A 26,768-nucleotide genomic window follows, 5' to 3' on the forward strand; every position below is an offset into this window, starting at 1 on the left:
TTCTCTTTGGTGTTGGTTTATGTACAACAAGACCAACGGAGATGGGCAAGAGAAAGAAGTCTAAGTTCACTACCAAGTTAATGGATTAGGTAGATGAGAAGTATACATTTACACCAATTACTAAAATAAATGTTGCTGGGTAACATTTAAACCCATAATCGTTTTTTCCCAGTAATTTATCTATATGCTCCCATACCTGCCTAATCAAAGCAGTGGTTGATTAGGGATTATTGCTCTAAAAAAGAGAAATTTTCAAAGTACAATTAGAAAATTATTTGCTAGTGTTTTTCTGGAGTTCGGTTATAAATACTTAAGGTTAACTTAAATAATTTAGACAGAAAAAATATATCTGAAAGATGAGAGTTGGCTTCTTCCAGACCGTAAAAGCTTTCCTCACTTGGAAAGACAGAGTTATGATGCAGAGATGAGAAGATAGGTATTGGTAGATACTGGAGAGAAGAGTCTTGCTTCAAGAGCACAGCCTTGAGAAGGCAGCAAGACTTTAATATGCCCATATTGCACATGAATCTAGGCAGGAAGAGCCCAAAACTGCATCAGAGAGACTCCCATACTTCTTAGCCTGAGATAAAGCTGCAGGCCTTGGATGGCCATGGCAATGAGAGAAAGAAGCCTTTCAGGAATGATGCTAGTGGATTAATGACTAAGGAGCTGATAGGATTATGGAATCCTTAGGGTATGTCTGAGTGGACAGTTGGCTGAGTGGATCTGAAGCGCCCTACCAGAACTTAAAAAGGGAAGAAAGCCTGAACTGACCTAGAAGTTTTTTATTTTTTACCACATTGATGCAAAAAAACATGAAATAGAAATTAAGTCAATATTTAATGAAAATAAAGAAAAGCAAATTTCTTGCACATTTAAGTTTGTGGACTGAGATTCATATACGTTACAAAAGGAAAAAAAGGAGTAGGTGTCCTAGGGGTGGAAAGCAGTGTAAACTCAGCATGGACGAACCATGATGACTTTGAATTATCTATGGGAAAGTCAAGTGCTACATGCAGTGTTTCTACAATACAAAGATTTGTAAGACATAATCACTATCTTTTAGAAGTTTACAGATAGCCTATAAGGATGTGTTCTTTAAAAGATCAGTAATAATCTCAGGGATGATGTGCTAACTCTAACAACTGTAGAAGTAGTTGAGATGACAGAATGATCATTGAGGTTTTTGTAGTGAGGAAAAGCCCCACACAGGAGACTTGAACTTGGCCTTGAGAGAAATATAACACTTCAACAAATAAAATAAATCAGCAGTGGTGTGGTAACAAAATTATGCCTGGTATGTTTGAGGGACAATGAAGCCTGGTTATGTCAGGGCAGGTGGTTCTCTTGTGCTAGGACATAGGTAAGGCACATCGGAGTGCTCTACTTGGTTCAGGGAAGAGGAAGTATGGAATGCTCAGCTAAGGAGTTGAGCTTTAATCTGAAATCAAAAGGTAGCCATCAGAGGTGTGTAAATGGAAGGACTTTCTGTGAAACAGGATATTTCAAAAAAATTAATTCCCAAGAGTATGCAATTTTGCTTCTAGCAAATCAGGCACAGTTATATAAGATCATCCTAAACAGTTATTCCAATGAGAGAGACTATTCCACTAAAAGGCAGAAAAATTAAAGTTACAGACTCAAGGTAAAGAATGCTGGATGATGCATTTGTAACCTTATCTTTATATTAGAGATAGCCTATGTGGACTTGATTTGCAAATGTTAGAGACAATTACCCTTATTCCCTGAAAGACAATACTGACACGTGAATGAACCAGTAACCTACGTTTACTATTAGTTTAGTTTGCTCACTGAGCTTGAGGATTGTGTGAACTCCAGGTCTGTTTCTCAGAACTGGTTTGCATAGATGCTCCTGTGCCCTGTGGCGGCATATAGTCAAAAGTGTACTCTTTTACAAACAGAACCAGATTTATTCCTCTCCACTCAAAATCCTCCAATAATTTTTATCAGTCAGGTTAAATGAAATTTCCACTGCTTACCTTGGGTTACTTGACTCTATGTGATCTAGTCTGTTCTCTGCCACTGTCCCTGATTTTGCTTCCCAATCCTCTTGGCCTGCCTCACAAAACTGCAGTCATACTGGACTTCTTCCTATTTCTTTAACATTACAAGTATATTCCCTCCCAGGGTCTTTGCTTTCACTGTTATCTTTTCCTGGAACTCTATTCCTAAGATCGCTTATCCTTTCCACTTATTCAGGTGTCTGCTCAATTGTTTTCCCCGGAGAGGAATTCCTGGACTTCATATCTAATCATAGATATGCTGAATTTCACATCTAATCATAGCTTCCATCTTTCACTCTACCACTCATTTTTGTGTTTTGTTTTTTGCCTTGCTTCAGTTTTCCTTATTGTGCTAATCAGTAACTGACGTTGCATTAAATACTTATTTGTGTGCTTATTATTTATCTCCCTTACTAGAATGTAAACTCTGCAAGGTCGGGGTCTTTACCTAACCTCTCTGTAATTCCTGGCCTGGAAGAGGCTCTGACACATAGAAGGTGCTTGATAAATATTTGTTGTATAAATGAATAATTAAAGACCATTATTATTATTATCATTGTTAATAACCAGTATTTACTGAGACTTTATCATGTGCCATGAATGGGTTATTAGAGGTGGTACTTGCTTATTTCATTCCTTTCTCACAGGCACTCACCTACCTGCTAAGTCATAGACAGGTGAAGCAACTTGAGCAAAGTCACTCATCTGAAATACGGATGAGTCAAAATTTAAACCAGGAACTGTTGAACTTCAATGATCTTACGATATCAAGATTATGCCTGCTATGTCTGTAAATTAGTAAATCAAGGTAACTCTCTTAAATATAGATCCCCTTGTTAATATTAATTTTAAAAAATGGTAAATGTAGCTGAAAAGATGCTATTAGATTAAGGTCTAGATATTCTAAGAACATGTTTTCCTAGATTTTTTTTTTTTTCTTAAATATGTTCCCTGGACTTTCGTATGTTTCATTTCCAACAGCCAGCCGTTGGGGTGGTTCTTTTTGGGTGACTGCTCCTGGGATTTTTGGAACACACAGAAAACTGAGAGTTCCTAGGAGTTTATATGCCCCTGGAGAGCCCTCTACCAATGATTGGTAGGCACAGGATTATGAAATCTCAAGTTTCCCAGCCTTAGGTTGGGACTATTTTGGGAAACTTGACATTTCATAGTTCAGTGTCAAGTTCAGGCTGAAGCTATTGTCTCCTATCTTGCCGGATGCTGTATTCTTGCTTGTGTGGCTGCTTCTTCTCTCCTGTCCTGTTTCTGCCACTGTCTTACATGTTTTCTTGGCTAACTTTGTTAATAAATCATTTGTACATTAGGAATTTTTGTTATGGGTCTGATGGTAGGCAACCTAACCTTAATTAGTAAATCAGCCAGTTCATGTTATTGCCAGTGAGAATGCTATGGCCACACCTTAATTTCCTCTTCATGGGCATCCATGCCCTTCTCTCCATTCATGGTCTTTCCAGACTTGCAAATGTGAGATTCATACTCACTGGAGCCAAGCGTTAGGGGAGACTTACTGTAAGAAATAGCATTTGTAGGAAAATCACCTTGGGTGTGTATAGATCCTGGTTCTTTGCATTATGAAGCTCAAGCATAGATTTGCCCTAACTCACTTCCTCCCCACATTCCTGGCTGATAGACAAAGGCAGGGAAGAAGAAGGAGCTGAGTCACTGAAGTTTAATTCACTTTTCTGTTTCTTAGCCCCTAGAGCTTGGTTTAATTGAAGGTGGTTTCAGTAGGATTAACTTTGCTCCCAAAAGCATGCTTTTGGTTATATTGGAGCAGCATGACTACTTAACGTCTTTGAAGAATGTAGGTATTTTCTAACAGTGATGGGACTACCTCTCCAAGTGGGCCCATGGAAGTCATCTTCCCCTGTATTTTCTCTGTCTCTGTGTTGAAAATCTAGAAACAGCAGTGTATGGGTGCAGTGGCACAAGCTAACAGCATCAGATGACCAAGGTAGATACTCTTTCTAGAGACTCCAGTGGAATTCCCAAACACTAAGAGGTTTAAAGAAAAAACAGACTTGCCTCTGTATTTTGTAGGACCTGAACAGTGAAGGCAGGTTGCACTCTTCACCTAATATTCTAGGGAACAAATTTCACTCTCTGGATCCTCCTAGTGTGCTCTTGCTTGACTGAAGCTAAACTGGAGGATGCTTTGTGCAAGAACATTAAAGAAACATATAGGAGTGTTATTACCATGGCATGCCAGGAAGAGTATTGTACAGGGTGTGAAGAAGAGACATGAGAAGTCACTGGAGGTCAATCACTGACTCTGTGACCTTAGGAAAATAACTCAGATTATCTGAGTAACAGCATCCCCATCTGTAGAGAAAAGCAGTTCCTATGAGTTCACTGTGGTCAGCATTCTGCAACTTCATTCCTCTCTCATAATATCCTGTGTTTCTGTGGACAATGAATGGTTCCTGTATCAGCTAGCCACAACACAGAAAACTAGGAAACTCACAATCTGGTGTTCACCCCAAGTCACTGGAGCCTTCCTGCTTCTCCCAAATGCCTTCGTGTAAAACCTGCAAGTTACTCCAGGGGTAACCGAGCAATTGTCTAAATATTATGAGGGGTGGCTAGCCCCACTAGTGAGTTTTAGACGTTTAGCTGAGTTGTAGAAGACCAAGAAAACAGAGTTTTTCTAAAATTCTGTAAACCTTTCTGAGGCAAAAGTCCTGAAAGTAGGTACAGTGGCCTGTCTTTCCTGACTTTTGGTTATATGTAAAGCTGCGAGTCCCCATTCATGTTCCTAGCTTAATGAAGCGGTCTGTTGACTTACCCGCTACATTGCCATGTCGTTACGGCTTTGCCTGTGATATTCATTCTGCAAGACAGTCCAAATGCTTCTTCTCCTCTGACATTTCTCCAGATTTCTCTAATCAAAAACATCTTTTCTTCCCCTGGGATTCTCCCAAGTAGTTCATACTGCCGTCTCACTTGGAAAGACTTTATACATGTTTGTTTATGCATCCCTACCTTCTCCCAGACTCTAAACTGTGCTCACCTGAAGGGCAAGGGCTAAGTCTTACATCTGTCTTGCTCCGAAGAATGATTCATGGACACTGGTACCGCTAAAAATGATGGACTTCCAAGCTCAGTAGTATTGGCACATGTTTTATTCAATCATTATAGAAAATCCAGCATGATGCAAAGGGGAGAGCAAAGCCTTTGGAGTTAAAAAAAAAAAAAAAAAATCATTTCAATCCTGCTTCTTCTATTTAATCTGTGCGTGGGCTTAGGTAATTTGTTTCAAATATTTGAATTTCTGCTTTTTCATCTGTGTGACAGTCAATTTTAGATGTCGACTTGATGGGCCCAGATCGCTAGAAAAACATTTCTGATTGTGTCTGTGAGGATGTTTCTGGAAGAGATTAGCATTTGAATCAGTAGACTGAATAAAAAAGATCACCTTGACCAATGTGGGTGGCATCCCTTGGGGGCCTGAGTAGAGCCAAAAGGTGCAGGAGGACAAATTTGCCCCCTGTTTGAGCGGAAACCTGCATCTTCTTGTGCTTTCAGACATCGAGATTCCTAGTTCTCTACAAGGATGCACACAATCCACCAATGCCCTCCTCCTCCCGCCTTGTTCTTGAGTCTTTGGACTCAGACTGAATTATACTGCCTGCTTTCAAGGTCTTCCAGCCCGCAGACAGCAGATCATGTGACTCCTCATCCTCGATCATCACACCAGCCGATTCTCATTATATATATCCTATTGGTTCTGTTACTTTGGAGAAGCCTGACTAATACAATCTATAACACGGCAATTCCACCACTTAGCTTGACTGTATGGAGGCAGAGAAATTGGATGAAAAAAAAATACTTAATGCAGCAACTGTTATGATTATGTTTAAGATTATTATTCTGGCCAGGCGCGGTGGCTCATGCCTGCAATCCCAGCACTTTGGGAGGCCGAGGTGGGTGGATCACGAGGTCAGGAGATCGAGACCATCCTGGCTAACATGGTGAAACCCCATCTCTACTAAAAATACAAAAAACTTAGCCTGGCGTGGTGGTGGGCACCTGTAGTTCCAGCTATTTGGGAGGCTGAGGCAGGAGAATGGCATGAACCCAGGAGGCAGAGCTTGCTGTGAGCCGAGACCACGCCATTGCACTCCAGCCTGGGTGACAGAGGGAGACTCCGTCTCAAAATATATATATCTATATATCTATATATATTATTCCAACACTATGAAGTTTACTTATCTGTACTATAGAAAGCAAAACGATAATAGATTGGAGGAAATACTCTAAACTTATGGTGCAGATTAATTCTGGCCCTAGGTAATGCAGGGACGTAACAGAGAAAGATGTGTATACCTAGAGATGGGCGATAAAGGGGATATTTACTTTGTTAAGTTTGACTTATATTAAAAACACAGAGATACATAGATTTGTGGTAAATATGAAAAAATGTTAATCATGATTTATGGGCAGTAGGTATATGGACATGTATCAATTATTTTTTAAACTTTTCTATATTTTTAAAAGAATAAATTCTATGTAGACTAGAAACTTTCCACATCACATCATAGAGCTTAATGTATGGTTTGTTGACCATGAAATCCTCTTTCTTCAATAGAAAGTATGCCACTAGTAAATCAAGGGACAATCAAGGAGAAGCTAGAGTAGGTTTTCATAGAGCTTTAGACTCCCAAATGAAAAAAGTAAAACCTGTTGAGATCTCTAATATCCTAAGGGGTTATTTCCCAGCTAAGAATTAGGAGTTACCCTATCTGCAAAGCTCTGTCCCTTCTAGATAGGAGCTGAAACCACAGCTGATGTCAGATCTAGTGTGACTGAAAGAAAACCTTCAAAGAAAAAAAAAATATGTATGTGAAAATAAATGTTGAATACACCTATCTAGTATCTTTTAACCTTTCTACTTCCTTCCACTGACAGCTATTCAGAAAAAGCAAAACATACTACCTGTTTTTCCTGTTTGCAAAGTATTTATTAGCATTTAAAATAATAATCCACCAAACCTTCATTAAACACTCATTATGTCTTAAACACTTTATTTAGGGGTTGGACTAGAAACATTTTGAATGGACACTGTGAGGGATCAACTTTCAAGTGGTATATGACCACAAAACAGAAAACACAAAGCAGATTGTGGTGACATCCATAGAGGCAGGGGTTACATTCAAACTACTTAACAACCCACAGAGAATGGGCACAGACCACTCAGAATGTACACATTTACCAATCAGAACAGGCAGCTTGCCTTAAAAGATATATTTTTAGGGGGTTTGAAGAAAGAATGAGCTTTCTTGTATCAGGGAGAACCTGAGATTTTCAAAACGCATTTTTCAAAGACAGGTGGTTTAATTGGCCATAGCTGAGAGTTTTATATATGTATATATTATATTGTGTGTGTATGTGTATAATATTAAAATGCTTTTTAACATTCAGAAATAGAAAAAAGAAAAATAAAAGATGATCAAACTGAGAAGTCAAGTTTGTTCTTATCTATCATGAAAACAGAAATACATCTAAGTCCTACAAAGTCTTTCCAGTGGTAGATAATCAAGGAAGCTTTGTTGTGGAAGTAATAGTTGAGGTAATTTTTGAAAGACAGAAAGAGGTAGATTGAGATGGGTGACAGTAGGGTTGAAGCATTCTGTTGAAGAGAACAACATAGAAAATGCACAGATATCTGAAAATTCAAGAATTGATTTGTTGAATTCTACAAATAGTTATTGAGTGAAGGCTAAGGTAGGCTTCATCAATTAACAAGGCAAGGAAACCTGCCTTGTGAAGATTATATTCTAGCTGGGAATGTTGAGTAAACAGAATTGGTTGGAGCATCAGATAATATTAGACTTAAAGGGCAAATCAGTGACAAAGTTAGATAGGCTTTATCCTGCTGACAATGGCCAGTCATGGAAGGGTTATGTTTTCAATAAGGGGCTTAAGGGGCCTAGTTTAGTTGGATGTAATCTAGGGCTGACAGATTTTGGAACACATACTCTGTGTCCACCCAGGGAAAGTCCACAGGCTTCTTTTCTTTGAGGTGTGTGTGTGTGTGCAGCCTAAGAGCGTGACCCACTGAGAACTTATTTTCTGATTAGAGACAACAGTACCATGGCAAAAAAAGAGCCAAACTAGAATAGAAAGACTTGCTGATTCTACCACTAACTAGAACAACTTTGTGAACTTAGACATGCCTGTAACTTCTCAGAGGCTCAGCTTCCTCCACCCTTTGTAATGATAATGTTTGCTCTGTCTATTCTGCAACGTTGAAGAAATAAACAAGATAATTTATATGAAATGTTTTAGGAAACAGTGAATCAGTATATATTAAGAATATAAAGATTTTGTGTTTATTTATACAATTCATCTAGATCATCAGACCTATTGACAGATATACTTTAGCTATGTTTTACTTGGTTGCATTTTTTTAAATATATAAACTAGAAAATTGCCACTTCTTTTCCACTACGTTGATGTCATCTCTTCTGTTTCCTGAGAGATTAGAAGAGGGTGTCCCAGCTGAAAGTCATGCTATGAAGGAATATTGTCATGGAAAATACCTATAGCTGTTGCACAAATCTTTGCTTTTATCCCAGCAATTCCTATTAGCACCTTTGACAGCTTTTACCTAAATGTTATTAATTCTCAAGGTCTCTTAATTTTAGCTAAGTAATGTCAGTATGTAACCAAAATCCCATTTTCTTTCTTAAATGGTGGCCTACCTCATGGCGAAGTATACATTTCTAGAACACTGAAGCTAGCGGAGGAGTTTGAGATCTTTTACTCCAGCCTCTTTCCTCTTAGAGATGGGAAAACTAAGACCCATTGTGTGAATTCCAGAGTTCTTTAGGCCAGGGGTGTTTGTGGTAAAACCCAGCAGCATGGGGATGAAAAACAGTAAAGCAGAGAGAAGGAATCATTCGTAAGCACCACTCAAAAGTATTCATTGACAAGTTCCATTGAGAAATAGGGAGCAACAGCAATACAAGGGCATCACTGTGGTACGGAAGAGAGACTTCTTCTAAGTAGAGGTTGGGTTGGGTTGTACTACAAATGAGAAAGGGAAGTCTGAATCACCTGGTTCTTCTTTGCCTTGGTGAGAGAATCTGGATAGTTCCTTTTCCTGCCTGGGCCTCAGTTTTCCACTCCAGAAAATGAGGAGTCTAAACTAGATGGCTCTTAAGTTCCTTCTAGGTCTATACTTCCGTGATTCATAGAGCTGTTTATTTTTCAACTTTGAATCTCCCAGTGCTTTGCACATAATGAGAGTCTGACAAAGGCAGCTGAGTAACCCCTGGGTCAGGAAGCACAAGGACAACCCTCACCAAAGCCCATGTGCTTCCTCCATGCAGACCTTTGCTGAGGTCCACCTGCTCAATCAGATTCTCTCATTTTCTCGATGTTCACTACCTCTAGTTTCCTCACTGAATGCACCCAACCCATTCAACATGAGGAGGAAAGACTGGTATTACACAAGGACACAAGAATATCATGGAAATAATTGGAATGGCATTCACTAAAAAAAAAAAAAAAAAAAAAAAAAAAAAAAAAAGTCTTTCAGCCAAGAGACAGGGAAGCGCTTTTCCTCAGGGAAGGAAAGAAGTCATTACAATCATGGGAGAGAGGCAGACACTCACCACTCCTGATGCTCTACCAAGGGAGGTCAAAGTGTTACAGAGGCTGTGATGATGAGCAAAGACTGTGGTATTGTACCCCAGGACAAGAAATAATGAGGCTTAGGAGATGAAAGATGGAGGAGAGAGCCAGCCAAACTATGTTCTTATGAATAGGATATTATACCAGGGAAGAAGAAGGGCAGTATCTGAGAAGACAGAACTCTATTGATTGCCAAATGCTAATTGAACACTGGCCAGCCACAGGACAGTATTACACCTTCTGCTGAACCTTTGGTGACACTAGGCTTAGCGATGGTTTCCTGCCTTACATGTGACTCTTGAAAGAATCATGGGCCTTAAAGTGGGGATTGGTAAGAATGAGGTGGCAGGTAACCACCTCCAAGGCATGGTTAGAAACTCCTGGCAAAATGCACATAACTGTAGTATCTCATGCACCATCAAGGAAATTACCATCCAGCCAGGAACATCAGGTTTGAGTACAGAAGATAGAAAAAATGTGAATGTCTTCAGCAGAAAGGACAAAGAAAGACAGGCATGGAAATGGAATATTCCAAAGACAACTTTCATATCATTTTGCTGAGTTTGTGCTGCTTATAAGGGAATTACTTAGGGTGACAACAGGACTCCGAGAAAGCAAAAGACAAGGAAAAGGGATATTGAGATGTCCCTATCCCCAAGTAGTAAAAACAAAAATTATATATATGCACACACACACACACACACACATATGTGTATATATATATACATACTTCTCAGTGTCCTGAAAGCCATTTTGAACACCAGGTGGTGTTAGGCGAATATTTCCTAGGGCTTCTTCTGCGTGAGTGAGGTTCACAAAAGTGTTCTATTTCTTAGAATATTATTTCATGACTGCCATTGGATATTTACGGATGTCAGCATTTGTTCTGAGATACCAAATGTGCTGATACCTGGATGCCACTGTAATTCCAGAATTCTTTAGACAAACTTTCTAAACATTTCCAAAATGCATTTGGCAAGAGGCCCCATGAAATGACACAGCAGAATTTTCTCTATTCATTTCACAGTCCAGAATCTGACAATGGGTTGACCTTTTTGTTCTCTCTCCTTTCATTCTCTTTTAAAATTCCACCGTTTCTGTACTTTAGGGATTATGAGTGCTTTCAAGTGCTTTCTCTAACATTTAATCATCAGTGAGACAAAATCGTATTAGGAAGGTATTGATAAGTTGGAGAAATATTGAAGACCGCTGATGCAAGCTTAGCTAAAATACAGAAGAGCAGGCTGGACGCAGTGGCTCATACGTGTAATCCCAGCATTTTGGGAGGCAGAGGCAGGAGGATTGCTTGAGACCAGGTGTTCGAGGTTGCAGTGAGCTATGATCGTGCCACTGCACTACAGCCTGGGTGACAGAGTGAGACCCCATCTCAAAAAAAAAAAGTAGGAGAGTAGAGCAACTTATAGAAGGTAGTACCTAGAATTTAGGAATATTGAACCATATTCAAAGTCACCATAATTTCTTTCACAGAAAAATAATAGCATTTCTAATTACAGAGCAAATGTCAGAGAAGTTAAAGCATTCATAGGATTTGTACTTTCTGCCTGGTGTTTCTGATGCCAAGCTCTCTCTGCAGAAAATTTTTGTCCCTTGTCCTGTGTCAGACTTTTACTTGAATTGCGAAAGGTTGGTTCTCCAGCATGCTAGGCCTTGAATTCTAATCAGAATCACAAAAGGGAAGTTCACCTGCCAGTACTTGCCACCCACCTGGCACATAGACAGAGTCAGGATTAGTGTAAGGAGTTACAAATCTCATAAATTTCAAAGACACACCCAACATGACTCTAAAACCGCAAAGTTAAATTAGTGAACTACTCTTATCTGAGAAAAACATATATGGTTAGTACTCTACGAAAAACCTTTCTAAAGAAGAAACAAGATTCCCGTCACTTTTAGGTCTGCATTTAATGAAGATTACAGCTTTGAGATTGTTGAATTTTTTCTCAAAACTCTAAACCCATTTCTGTATTGGAAGAGTTTTTTCATGCCATCCTTCAGCTGTCTTCCAAAAGATATTACTGAAATACTGACAAGTTAGGGGTTCAGACCTCTCATCTCGCAGATGTTGAAACTGAAATGCAGAAGATTAAGCACCTGGCCCAAGTCACCAGAATCCTCTCAGTCAAGTGTTCTTTTCACTCTGCCTCTTCATATTTCCATGAAATCTACACATCTACCTAACTTTCTTTGGAATAAGTCTGAAGCACCAGGGGAAAAGGCATAGTGTAAATCAAATTTGGAAGAATGATAATGGACACCAAAGTTTTTATGGGTACAAAGAGGAAGCCAGGAAATCCATACTCAAGGCTGACAGTGTCCTATGTTCCAGTTTACCTAGTAAGAGAACTGTAATCTACGAAAGAGAAAGAATGGATAAAACGGATAACCACTCCCTTCTGCCAGTCTGTGGATGCCCTGACTCAAGATTAAGGGTATCTTTCCTGGATCTAGGAAGGTTCCAGTGTCTACCCACCTATGTGCAGACCTTTATTCCATACTTTTATTTTGCTACTAGGAATACAAAATAGTGTACCAAGGAAAGTCCTTGGGGTACCTTCTTAGATAATTTAGAAACTGCACCCAAAAGCAGAAATATGTTCTTGGAATCTCAGAGATTCTATGCAAATTATAGATAATTCAAGAGTATTTAATGAACATTGTTTTCGGCATTCTATAAAATATTAGATAAGTTATTCTAGCAAATCTCAGTCATCATTATCCATATCTTCTGGGTCTCATTAATGCTTTATATTTTTACCTTAGTAATTTTATAAAATACAGAATATATGTTGTAGAATAATTTTATAAGAAATTTTAATATAGACATAGTATATCTAAAATTTTGTTAATGATTTCAGTGGCACATGTACATAAAATAGAAAATATCTTCTGAACGCAATTAACTACTCATGAACTATCATGCAATTTGGGACATAGCTACCTTATATTGATTTCAAATACGCCTCTGATAAGTTCTTTTTTTTTTTTTTTAGACGGAGTCTCGCTCTGCCGCCCAGGCTAGAGTGCAGTGGCCGGATCTCGGCTCACTGCAAGCTCCGCCTCCCGGGTTTACGCCATTCTCCTGCCTCAGTCTCCCGAGTAGCTGGGACTAGAGGCGCCCGCCACCTCGCCCGGCTAGTTTTTTGTATTTTTTTAGTAGAGACGGGGTTTCACCTTGTTAGCCAGTATGGTCTTGATCTCCTGACCTCGTGATCCGCCCGTCTCGGCCTCCCAAAGTGCTGGGATTACAGGCTTGAGCCACCGCGCCCGGCCTACGCCTCTGATAAGTTCTAACACCATTACTTCTGATTGTTTATCTTGTATTTACACCATCAAAATAAAATACTTGAACAATTTTTTTGAATCCTTGATGGCTCATGCCTTTGTTGAAGAGAGGATGACTATGTTCTTCACTCCAAAACTGCAAAATAGTTTTTAAACATCAATTAGAATGATTAATCCAATAAGTTAAGTTTCTACATCATCTGTTTCCTTCCGATTACCTTTGATACACAGCAGCCTTTATTTGTCCACTTGTGAAGCATACTGGTAAATTTTGGTGCACAAGAATCATTAGAACTAAAATACTACTATCACATGTCCTTTTAGAAAACTGGATGGTCAGATTATTGTTGTGTAAACTTAAATGGTAAAATTCTTCCTATTGAAGAACTATCTATATTAAACATATACACTTTTTATCTTTAAGACTGTATTCCTTGGCCACTGAGCCTTGTGCTTGAGAAAATTCATCTAGCATATCATTACATGAAAACTCAGTTTAAAATTTAGCTTACACAGGCCATTTCACCATCATCAGAGTCTAGAGTGCCATTGTGTTTTGTATTCATATTCTGATGTCACAATTTTGAAATGTTTTTCTCTATCAGTTTTAGTATCTTTACCATTATGGGGAGAAAATGAAAAATCCTAACTGCAAAGATATTTTCTCCTATTCTACAGTTTATTGAAAAATGATGCAATGCTAATGAGCATCCCAGTAAAAAAAAAAACAAAAAAACAAAAAAACTGGATAATTACACAATAGTAAATAGTAAATTCATTTCATCATCCTTATAGGCTTCTTATTACATCATGTTTCTAGCCAATTCCCAATAGAACTACAATGAAAGCCATTTACATAATTTTAAATTTTCTAGTAAGCACATAAATGGGTAAAATTAATTTCAGTATATTTAACCCAAAAGATTTAATTTTCAACATATAATTTAAACAATTATCAATGAGTTATTTATATTTTTATTGTGATTCTAAGTCCCTGAAGTCTAATGTGTATTTTGCATATACAGAACATCTCAGTATTGACTAGCTCCATCCACGTGCTCAATAATTACACGTAGCTAGTGACTACCACATTGGACAGCACAGTTTTGGGCAATCCTACCATTCTTCTTGTTTTTTATTCTTTTTTTACTCATTAGAATTGATTGATAAAAATAAAGCCATTTTTAGAATGGCTAAAATAAAGTCTCAAGACACACACACACAAAATCACCAAGTTTCCACAGTGCATTTTGGATTTGTAAAAGCATTTAACAGACCTAATAATTCTAAGAAAATGCATTTTTTTAAAGTAGGTTTTTCTTTTACTCCAGAAGACCTCTAAGAGTAAATAAAAGTCATGAACTACCAAGCCATACACATAGAACTACTGAAAAACTAAAAATAAAAATTTAGTCAAAAGAGCCAAAATGATAGATCCATGATTAATCATTTTTATAGCTCTTTTAAATTCCTCATACTGGTATCATTGAATCAACTATTTCATTTCTGGCGCTCTATCACGTAGATTGCAAGGACTACGAATTGAATCTTTTGGTAGTTATAAGCTGTACCTGCTTGCCTATATGAACCTATCTTTATAATGTGATTATATCTATAAATAGAAAAACAAATTGATTACTATATATTTTTGCTATTCTGGAAATTTTTAAAATAAATCTAAGGCATTATATTGTATTTATGCCATCCAACGTTATCCCATAAAGTAATATACATTCTTATTTAATAAAAATAATTCACCCATTTTGATAGAGATAGTATTGGGTGAATCAATGTACATAACTGAAGGGTGATATTTAGCAATGAGTTTAAAAGGGAACATGGCCCATTCAGGGCCCACCATCTGCAGCATGCTCCCACATACCACAAGCTTATCTGCTTTCCACTCCACAGTACCGATGAGGTTACTGCCGAGTATCATCGGAAGGTCACTAAGTTAGACATGAGGAATATTTGAAGTCTAGTCCCTGTTCTAAAGCAAACTCTTTCTGACCTCAATCAAATAAAGTATTAAAACTTTGAATGTCTCATTCACCAAATGAAAATGCCATTCTGGTCTTTCCTATTTTGTAGGTTGGCTAAAATGAGAAAAGAATGATTATTTGTTCTCAGATGAGAAACATCAACATTTGAACCTCTGCAATGTTTCTCTCCGTATCTCTTCTTCCTCGATAATATAAGTAAGGCCAAAGGATGGAAGAATGGACAAATAGGCAAACAGACACAGATAGACACACACACAATTTCTTAATGAGTTTTTATTTATTTTCTGATTTTATTGCATGTCCTGGCAAAACAAAAAGAGACTGCAGACTGGCTTCTGGCTCCCCAAAAGCCCATACCAGAAAATACCAAAAGACAAGCAACTGAAGCTTAAAAAATGTATCACGTGTATAATACCTTTCGAAAACATTAATAAAGCATATAAAACTTTTAACATTTGCTTCATTTTGTACAATTATAAAAATAATAGAAAAAATATCCCTTTAACATTCAATATCCCACATACTGTATTTTAGGGAAATACCAAGAAAAAAAAAAGGTAAAAGGATTTAATGAAAACTCTGCTTTCTATTTCTGTTCATAAACATCTCCAAACAAAAAAACTTTTCAATTCTTCAGCTAACTGTATTGAGCTGAGGCCACGAGAACTCCATTAAGCCCACTTCTAGTGGTTTCTGTGCTTAGTATTCTTTTACCCCTTTCTCTGGCTACTCATACACTCAAGGAGAGTAGGTTGCCATGAGGAGGTAAGCCAGTAAATGCCTAGCTTTGGCTAGTGCCAAATCCAAGAGACATAGTACAGGAATTTGCAAGGCCCTAGCGTCACCTGAATAGTACTGAAATAGCTCAGAAGTCCTAGGTTTATTCAAACCGTCAGTAAAGTAAGGAAGCAGTTTGTCCTTCTAGGACCAAGGAACAGCTTTCATTCTTCCCCTTAATGGGTTTGCAAAGCCACCTGCTCGTTCCAGAAGTTAACAGTGCTTATTACCATTTAAGTACAACAAAACTTTGAAATCAAGGACTCAATCTCTTTAACATACAAAATTTTAAAAAAATAATAAAAAAAAAAACTTTCCCTTCCCTCCCCTCTTAAAATTGTAGCATTATTTCTTATTTGATGTGGTATTCTTACTAAATGGTATTTTCATGAAAATACAAAAACAATAAAAAAAGGTTTCAAGTGTGGTTCTGGAAATCCCACTATCCCAAGAAGAAAAAAAAAAAATAATCAAAATACAAAGTATGCAATTTCACACAAAATATATATACACTTTTCAGAGGCAGCCCATACATTACATTTTAGAGCCACATTAGCCCTTTTGCACTTTAAAATTAAAATGGAAGCCTATGTGCAATGACAGCCCTTGACCAGAATGCATGGGAAAATTTCAGAGCTCATTTGCAATGCATGCAAAAAATGTCTTATATTTCTGAAAGATCTATGAGGAATATTGTCATTTACACGTTTTCCCAAAGTTTCAAGGCAACTCTTTGTTTAAGTGGTTTAAGCAACAGCAGCCATGAAAGCCTTATCCCTTGCTCTGTGGGGACCTTTTCATGTCTCTGGGTAGTCCCTAAGGGAGATGGACGGGAAACTGGGTTCTCACAGTTACTTGCCAACAAACTGAAACTCTTACTGGTTAAAAAAGGAAATAATACAGTGATGCAATGTATGCCACAGGAAAACCAATCTCATAATTTTATATTTTTCAAATCACCATTCCTATTGTAAACCTTAAAGATAGAAAGGTAAACAAGCCTCTACATGCAGAGTTTTATAGAATAGGAGGGTCTTTAAAAGAAACACTTACTGAGCAATATTATCTATGCTTCAAAAGATTTTTACAAAGTTGAATTTATGGTTCATTGAGATATCTTATTGTTTAGTACAGACTCAACATTTCTGAATGATTCCTATTTACCCTGAATATTAATAGACAGTAAAACTTCACTGTTAGAACTAGTTAGATGGCACTTGTCCCAATCAAATCAATCTGAATTCTTAGAAGAGTAGCAAATGTGTATTTGAGTTAATCAATCTAGTAGTGAAATTTAGTTTTAATACCTCTGTAATGGCAGCAAATGTTTTCCCAATCAATATTGTAACATAAGGTATCTGGTATTAAATTTAAGGGGGTTATTGATATGTTCAAATACATGACATCAGGTGTTTTTGAACTGGCTGCCATGGGCCTTTTAAGAATTTTCCTCATTCCCAACCAAAAACTAAAGAGGATGTTTGAACATAAACTTTTACTTATAACTGGATTAAATCACCCCAACGTGAACCATCATCACTAGAGGAAATGTCAGTAATATAAAATATACCAACACTGAGAAAAGAATACATATCTACAGTCTTACCTACATAATAAGCCATGGAAATGGATCTACTCAAAGGTTTGATGTGGCATGTATTTAGGATCCAAAGAACTGAAAGGACCTGTACATCATTGTCACTCACATGTAGCATTAAGCTCCAGATACCTATCGCCATACATGATACCCCTTAAGAGAAGGGGTATAGACAAACTATCCAAAACAAGTAAATTAAAAAATGGTCAATAAGTGCATCTCAATTTTCTTTCATTTAAATTACATTTTAAACAACACTCAATGCCCCCCACCCAGAAATCTATACTGTATATTTATATATTTATATATATAGTCTTAGACTATAAGGGTGAACATGCTTTATAAAAGTCAATGAGAAATCTCTGCAGCTTAAGGAGACAACCAACTCTTTTTTGCTCACTTCTACCTAGCCATGGCAGCTACAGTTCTGCAAGCTCTAGTTTTGAAGGCTTAAAGCCAGAATCAGAATTAGATGCCAGGTCAGATGTCAGGTAAGAGGTAGCCTCTTACTTCTCCTTCCCCTAAGAAATCAGACAGAAGAGGAAGGGGGGGAGGAGCTAAGGAGAAGGCTTTGGAGATTAAGCAGGAGTGCCTCGTAGGGGGCGGGCAGTTAGGAGAGGGTTAGGAAGAGCTCACGTGGTGAGGCTTCACTCCCCCTCCTCTTTGATGCGCTGTTGCTTATTGCGGCGAGCATCCATGTCAAAGTTGAAGTCATTCCACTCATCTCGGGGTGGGAAAGAGATGGTCTGGCGGAGGGTGAATCGCACCGCATCAATAACGCGTTCACCCCGGGTCTCACTGGAGCCAACACTGACTGTAGAGGCACTGCTTGGGGTCCGCAGGAGATGAGAAGGAGAGGAGAATTCATGGAGCTGCCGGTGGTCCAGGATGCCCTTCCAGATTGCGTGTCGAAATTGCTCAGGGATTTTTAGACTTGCCAAATCCTGTGCAATAGGGGAAGGTGTCATGGAGAATGAAAACAAGGAGAAAAACTGACATTTAGTCCATAACATGCTGTCATTCCCTGATGCTCTGGTTTAATTGATCTGAATCGACCACAAATTAGAAAATAAAATTAGTTCTCTGAGTCTTCAACTCTATGTAACTAAGCACAAAGGCACAGCCTTGAGGTGCCATTCCTGCCTGTGTATAACACTTCACTTAGTCTCTACTGGCCTCAGTTTCTTCATTGGTAAAATGGGGATAATAGCTAGATGAGAGGGCAAAAATCCCAAATAGAAACATGAGGTACCTACTGATGCTTGAATTTACCTGGCTAGTCACTAGAAGAAAGGTATTAATGGAATGTCACCACCACTTGGTTGAGGAGATAAGAAGAAAAGATTGAGTACTTTCTATGTGCCAGGCACTGAATTATTTTATATTCATGATATCATTTAATCCTCAGATTAGTAGTAAACATTATTAGACCTGTTTTATAGATAGAATAACTGAAGGCCAGAGAGGTTGACAAGTTTAAAGTCACATAACTAAGTGAAAAAATTAGGGACTTAGGGCATCCTCAGAACCTGAAATGGCCCTTTTATCTAAAAGGTCTTTTGGTGTTTGAATAAAGCAAGGTATCAAAATGCAGAGCAGTTGTGTCTATGTTCTGTGAATGGGTGCAGAGGTCATTACAAATAGGGTCAACCTTAACTAACTGTGGTGATTTCGCTTACATTTATCTGCATAAGCTCTTTTTTAGATTGTTTCAGTGATAGCTCATATTTTCACGGGGCAGAATGGTAGGTAAATAGCACATTGTGCTTGGAGTGAGAAAACCGTGGCAGAGGTTTTGATTGTCACTGACTGGCTATAAGACTTTAGCAAGTCACTTATTCTCTAGCAGCCTCAGTTTCTTCATCGGTAAAATGAGATACAATTGCTTTATAGGGCAAAAGATGCTATAGACTCATAGGTAAATACAGTTATGAAAGTATTTTATAAATTAGAACATACTCTACTATATAAATATTAACCATTTGTGTTATTATTATGTTGTATTGGTACCTCATTTTTGCTTGTTATGGGGACACTAATGAAATTCCCCAAATTTAGGTCACATTCCTTTTCCAGGAAGTGATGACGCGCAATAACTTAGACTGACTCTAAGAGAAAAGCTGAGAAAAGGGTATCTCTTTCTAGAAATATGCAGGAAGAAGCTGAGGTGAGGAGGAGAAGACTGCACAGCTTCCCAACATTTCTCAATTTGGAAATTTGTAGTTTAGTGTCATATTTTCTTATGGTGTGAATTTTCAGGCCATTAGAAATATTCCTAATCTTTTACTGTAGCAGAAGAATACCTTATAAAGAAGGTCAATCACAAATAAATACGCATAGTTTTTTTTTTTATGTTTTACTTTTAAGATGTAGTCTCGCACTTTCACCCAGGCTGGAGTGTAGTGGTGTGATCTCGGCTCACTGCAAGCTCCACCTCCCGGGTTCACGTCATTTTCCTGCCTCAGCCTCCTGAGTAGCTGGGACTACAAACGTGCACTACCACACCCAGCTAATTTTTTTGTATTTTTAGTAGAGACAGGATTTCACCATGTTAGCCAGGATGGTCTTGATCTCCTGACCTCATGATCTGCCTGCCTCAGCCTCCCAAAGTGCTGGGATTACAGGTGTGAGCCACCACACCTGGCCTAAATAAGCATAGCTTTTTATGTTTCTTGGATTGTTCCTACTTTTGAGGCTCTCAGTAAATGCAAAGCTCTTTGTAAATTAGACTCTGTTAATTTTCATGATGCCCTGGATAGATTTTAACTAATGACTGACAGGTGAGAAAGCTGTGGCCCACCGACTGGCATAGGACTTAGTCGACATCAGCAGAAATGAACTTATAGAGGGCATCTGCAGATCCTAATGATCAAGGGAGCATCTTGACGTATTCCCCAGTGGAAATAAGTGAGCAAGTGGAAAGTACAACTTTAAAAATATAGGGAAGAGGAGGATTCCCTGTTCCAAAGTGTAGGAATCTACTACAGGAGGCTCTCTCAAATACAGGGCAACTCTGTTCTCTTCAGTGGATGGAAGTAGTTGTAAAGTTCTCAGAATCATATTGGAACCTACTCTTCAAGCTTTCCCTGCAGTTTTCACTTACAACTGATTCTATCAGGGAGCAGCAGCCAGGAGTGATTTATGGGGTGAAGAGGGGTGGGCATAGGGGCAGTACACGATGTACATGTCACCTCATGGTGGGGGGCATTCTCACGCTGCAGGGGCATCTCTAGCATCGGTGCTCAAGGAGGGGGAAAAAAGAGGCCCCAACATAGAAGTAGCAGCAGAGGCAGAGAATGTCTTCTTCCACCAGTCCAAAGTACCCTCTGGAAGCTAGAAGAGAGGCTAGTGAACCCCAAAGAGAGCAACATGAAGAGCGCGGCCTAAGAGACAAATCAGATTGCCATAAACCAGAGCAACACTAGCTCCCGTGTGAGCAGTAGTTCAAAAAGTGGAGTAGGAAGCAAGAAAAAGTCCCCTCTCACCCAGCTTGTTTCAGAGACAAATCAAAGGATATCAAAGCCAAAAAGGAGTAATTTGAACCCAATATTTTATTAACTGAGGCCCAGAGAAGCAAAGTGATAACCCCAAGTTCTCATTGCTACTAAAAAGGGTGATTGGGATTTGACCCCAAGGCCATGGATCATGCCCAATGACTAGAAATGGCTGGGCACTATTATAAAATTGAAAATTAGTAAACGAACGTATAGTTTTAATTGAGAGGAACGGCTGAATCTCCCTTAAGGTACTAATTTAAAGAAAGGCAGAAAAGGCCAGTTAATAAAGTTAAAGACTGTAAGTTACACCTTTGTGTTCTATTCCTAGTTTTGTCTGACATGGTCAGGGCAAATGACTATTGTGCTATCTCTCCATGTTTTTAAGAGAATAGCACCACCGGTGGCCTGCTGTCCTTTCTGGGAACTTATACAGAGTAATGAGAACACTCGAGAATTTCTGCTAATTCTTTAGAAATTATAAATTTTTTGATTGTGGGAATAGCTCCTCTTTCCCGTCTTGCTAATAGTATCGGTGCAATAGACAACTGTTGACTGATGAGACAAGCTGAAGAAGATTGATTGCTAAGCTTCCAATGTGTACAGGTTGAGGCCTGGGAATCTTTCTAACATAGTTATGGGTTCCATCAAAATGGATAATTGGGGGGCATGACAAAAACAAATGTTTAAACTCTCAGGGATTGAACTACAAGGCAGTTGTCATCAGAGGAAAGAAATGAAGAAATAAAATTTGAGAAAAGTCTAACAGTTACTTACATCCATGGAGTAATGCTCAATCTGATAGATGGTGGTCAGCCCCTGGGTCGTGAAATAGTCCAGACATGATGAACAGCCCAACCTTGCTAAGAAACTGCAGAGGGAGGAGGGAAGAGGAAGGAGGAAACAGAAAAAGAAAGTTCACCCCAACTGCATTGGCGAGATAAGGGAAAACCCAACATTTTGCCCTTGGATGCCCTACATAAGAGATTAGGAGTGGATAACATATATGCAGGCCTTAAGTCTGAGGTCTGGAGATTATTGGTGACATGAAGTTTAGGTCTATAGAAATTAAAATCGACTATAAGGATTCCTGCAGATCAGTGATTATCATATGGTGATCTGTGGAATTCTAGGGTTCCGTGTAAGTGTCCTAGAAACCATTGCAAAGGGTGAAAGGGAAGTCCAGTGTTCGGGTTCCTAACTTTCTTGCTGCTTGGCTCTTCACTTCAAAAATAACATCTCTACTTTATTTGTTTTGTATCTTGGCTTTGTGAGAATGGTTCATGTGGTTAAGAAAAAATTGTAGGCCTCTACTCCATGAAGTCATTCATGCCTTTTGATTTATCTCCTCCTCAGGATACAGATCCCCTTCCTTTTGGTGCTGGTCTTAGACTGATGATGATGCCACCATCATCACGGAACAGATCCTGGGTGGACTAGGCCATCACTTTGCCATCCCTGTGATTGACATGCAGGAAAATCAACACAAATTGTTCCAGTAGCCAAATGAAACAATCATTCTGCACATGAAGCAGAAGAAGAAGATACGCACTGGGCAAGAAATCTGGGAACCTACTCTTGCCTCTGTGGGAAGCAAATCTTTCAGACTTCATGCATTTCTTTATTCTGCCTATCTGAACTCCCCCTTTGCTGGAGTGTGCCCATTTCTCATAGGCAAAGTAGTAAAGGCCATCAGTTTTTGAAAGTCCCTGTCATTTTGGATAACATTAAAACTTTTTGTGGACATCCAACTCCAAAATAATGGTCCCATGGTGGCTGAGAGCTATGAGGATTAGAGAGAGGAAAAGGAGCAAGATAGCAAGTTTATTGCCCTTTTGGAAACCCAGCCCTGAGCACCAACTTGAGGGCCGCAACTGACAATGTAAAAATGTGAGAGAGGAGGAAGGGAGTAAGTGAAGGCGAGGGAAACAGACATGAAAACAATATGCCTATAAACACACATTTTCCCTTGTTTCCATGCTGATTATAGTTTTCCTTGATAAAACATTGCTGACCACTCCACAGATCAGAGACAATAGTGACTGAACTCCAACCATAGGATTGCTGTCTTTCCTTCCAACTGTTTAATGGACTCTAACAGTATCCGCCCTCCACCATCCCGGGATGCTTAGGACAGGCCCCCAGAGGCACATGCTGTGGACTCACCTGACGATGCTGCAATCTGTGGGATATGGAGGTGGGGGGGTGCAGTGGGAGGTGGATGGCATGGAGAGTGGGGGAGGGAGTGCCTGGGTGGGGCTGAGTCCATTCATGTCTCCAGCCATTGGCATGTGGGTGCCCATCATGGGAACTGAACAGAAGCAGGAGGAACAGAAAGGGTTACTGCCATCATCATGCACCAGCATCCCCGTGGTCCATCTTGTCTGGTTAAATTTTATCAAGGGCCTAAACTACCAGCCTTCCTTTTTAATCTTCTCTCTCACTACACCCCTTCAAGTGGCCTCCATCTAGTCAAACAGAACGGTCAGACTCCAAACTAATTAGGCACCTCCTGACTTTTGTACCTTGTCCTAGAACAATCTCTTTCCTCCCCTTTCTCTACTTCTAATTCTGTAGTTGCTAATTGCTCTTAATGTTAACATATTCTTCCTTGTGTTTGCCTTCAAGGGTTATATTTCTGTCTCCCTCACTAACCTGTGCAAGCAGAGAGATTAGATCTTACAGGTGTCTAGATCCCTACGGTCCCTAGCACAGTGCCTGGCCCAGAGTAGGTGTTCAGTAAATTTAGGTTAAACGGATAAATGCACAAATCTGTGAATGAAAGAGTGACCCTTGGAATATTTATTTGGGAATAGGAAGACTGACTTCAATATTTAGAAGGACTCATGTGCCTAATAAATGGGGATACAATTAAATATTCTATTACTCCATTCTATTACTCCAGGGTTGTATACAGGAACACCACCAATACTTGCTGATATTTTACTAAACCATGAAGTGTAAACATTCACTAATAGAGAAAAAAAGCTTAGTATCAATATTTATGAAATGAATTTTGCCTTCATGTCAAAAAGAACAAAATAATTTACTAAAAGACTAATGTAATTTGTTTCTACTTTAGTGAGTAGCAGTATGCCTAGAAAACATCTTTGCCACTAACTAAAGAGCATAATCAATCACATCTCAGTCTGTTTCCCTTCTGAAATAATTGTGAAGTACAAATAAGAAAAAAGTAGGCAAACTGTAAGTTATACAAATGTGAACCATCATCACCATTATCACAATTTTGTCATCCCAAGAAGGAACTTGAGGACTCTAAGATGTCACAAGAAATAATATAAAGTTGAAAATAAGTGGTTTCTATTCTTTTTATGTCAAAGTAGACCTGTCAAGGGGTCAGGTTTTAAGCCTTATGATGCATTTGTCATTAGTGAGTGATCTCACTCTAAAGTCTATGTTTGCCATAACAGGCAACCATTCCAAACACACACACCTCTATCTCATTAAAATACGAATGTGTGGCCAGGTGCAGTGGCTCACGCCTGTAATCTCAGCACTTTGGGAGGCCGAGGTGGGTGGATCACCTGAGGTCAGGAGTTCGTGACCAGCCTGGCCAACATAGTGAAACCCCATCTCTACTAAAAATACAAAAAATTAGCCAAGCGTGGTGGTGCACGCCTGTAATCCCAGCGACTCGGGAGGCTGAGGCAGGAGAATGGCTTGAACCTGGGAGGCAGAGATTATAGTGAGCCAAGATTGCACCATTGCACTCCAGCCTGAGCAACAAGAGCGAAACTCTGTCTAAAAAAAAATAAAAAGCCAAAACAATGACTGTGTGCCACTAGACCACAGAAAGTCATAATCCTAGCCTCCCCTGATTTCTTTAGAAGAGACAACACTGAAATGCATGTTTAGAGGTTTGATCAAAATAATTAGGATTTCAAAAGCCAAGCTTGAGGGTACTGTTTTTTAGGTAGTAGGGACTATATGATAGCCATGCAATGTTCAGTCTTCTGAATCCTCAAGGGTGTTATACAATCTTTTGCATTTTTAACACCACTTTTTTTTCCTTCAAGTTTGTGTGTCCACTTTGCTAGATTTAGTCCTAGTGGAGAAGATAAGTGTATTTATAGTAAAGCTATATGCCAGTCAACATCCACTTGGAGGCCCAATTCTTACAGTGTCTTTTTCATTTGTACTTAGCTGATATGAGGAATGTGTGTGAGAAGAAATAAAAGGCAGGCTGCTTTGTAGGTCAATTCCTTACTGACTGTGTCTGGAATAGAATAGGTGAGTTTAAAAGGCCAGGATTATAGAGAAACAGACATAAAACGTTAAGTATATAAAGTGATAATTTTATGGATAGAAAATGAAGTATTAGAGAAGCAACTTCTTTGTTATTAGAGGTGTTTTTTTCATAGAGTCCAGACTATAATCTACTTTTCTAGATTTATTATTATTATGATTATTTTGAGACCGAGTCTCACTCTGTCACCCAGGCTGGAGTGCAGCAGTGTGATCTCAGCTCACTGCAACCTCTGCCTCCCGGGTTCAAGTGATTTTCGTGCCTCAGCCTCCTGAATAGCTGGGATTACAGGCATGCACCACCAGGCTCAGCTAATTTGTGTATTTTTAAGAGAGACAGGGTTTCACCATGTTGGCCAGGCTGGTCTCGAACTCCTGACCTCAAGTGATCCACCCGCCTTGGCCTCCCAAAGTGCTGGGATTACAGGCGTGAGACACTGCACTTGGCCTATTTCTCTAGATTTCAAGTTCACTGAAACATGCTACTTTATGCATGTTGCATCCATTTTCTTTTGACTATTTCAAAGGCTGCAGGAGGTGAGTCTCCATCCAGGATAGCAGGAAGTAGACTGTTCTTTTCACAGAAATCCTTATCCCTACTGAAGAAACATCCTTCTCTAGCTCTACCAGTAGTATATTTTGCAATGAACGACAAACCTAAAAAGTGAAAGGTCCACAGTCAGAAACCCAAGCCACTCCACTTTGATTTGATCTGTCCCACTGTGCCTCTCATTTAGCTTAAGAACATGCTTTTCCCCATCCCAGAGACTTGTCCTATGCTAGGCTGTTCATCCTTCAGCCACAGCTAAAAGGAGATGCTCTTACTGTTGGCCCCCATGCCATCAGGAATGGTTGTAGGGGTGAGGGCGTTGCGCTGCTGAGGGTTGATAAGCTGGCTCACAGACGGCAGCTTGTTCATGCTGTTCATTTTGTTCAGAGGTGGGGAGCTGTTACCATATGAAGACTGGGATTGTATTGAGGTCCTAGGAAGACAAACGTGGAAATGACGGTGAGCACGGGACACTGAAGAGTGGGGACTGTTGATTTTCAACAGGTCTCTGTTTAAAACATGGCCCCCAACCAAACATTTGAAAACATTCCTCTAGGATTAATGGTAAGAAGTTAATTTTGTTTCCATCTGAGAATGTTTCCTGAATAGGCAGAAACTGATTGCAAGGCTATCATCAAATCATATTTTTCCTGAATGTGCAGAGTGCAAGGTTTAGTATTTCCTTTGAGAAAGAGAAAATTATTGCCTCCTTTTTTCCCTTCAATTGTTTTCTCCATTCCCTTTTCCTCTTTTCCCCTTCAACTCAAATAAGTTTGAAAAGCAGTTAGGGAAAAGAATTGAGCAAAGACTTAAAGGCTGACGAAAAACATGGATATCCCACGCTCAAACTGCAGCTAAGGCATTCCATTTGTAGCTTTCTGCATATTCTATTTGGGATGAGCAGAAAATGACTATGAAGCCAATCAAACTGGGCATTTGGCAGCTCATCCTGCTGTCATGCAGAGGCCCCTACTTGGAAACATGCATTTTCAACAGAGATGTTCATGATGTATGAGAGAACCTACTGGAATGCCAAAAGCATTTCTACACAGGAGAACACTGAAGCCCAAATAACTATTCTATTGACTTTCCATA

The 26,768-nt window shown here is 39.1% G+C and overlaps 1 protein-coding gene across 6 annotated transcripts in view; it reads right to left on the reverse strand.

Moving 5' to 3' along the window:
* Positions 1-15,244: 15,244 nt before the first annotated feature.
* The window catches only part of TP63 (tumor protein p63), a 275,111-nt gene continuing 263,587 nt past the window's right edge, over positions 15,245-26,768 (reverse strand). For 4 of the 6 annotated variants that reach the window (XM_030932301.1, XM_030932295.1, XM_030932290.1 and 1 more), the window contains 4 exons: positions 25,949-26,106; positions 23,024-23,168; positions 21,635-21,728; positions 15,245-18,307 (listed from right to left, as the gene is read on the reverse strand). In XM_030932301.1, the coding sequence (XP_030788161.1) occupies positions 18,011-18,307; positions 21,635-21,728; positions 23,024-23,168; positions 25,949-26,106 (694 nt within the window). In that variant the 3' untranslated portion in view covers positions 15,245-18,010. The remainder of the gene's footprint in view (positions 18,308-21,634; positions 21,729-23,023; positions 23,169-25,948; positions 26,107-26,768) is intronic. The other 2 variants (XM_030932313.1, XM_010385853.2) reach the window with 1 other exon arrangement.

This window comes from Rhinopithecus roxellana, chromosome 1 (assembly GCF_007565055.1).
Source record: "Rhinopithecus roxellana isolate Shanxi Qingling chromosome 1, ASM756505v1, whole genome shotgun sequence".
NCBI classification, from domain to species: domain Eukaryota; kingdom Metazoa; phylum Chordata; class Mammalia; order Primates; family Cercopithecidae; genus Rhinopithecus; species Rhinopithecus roxellana.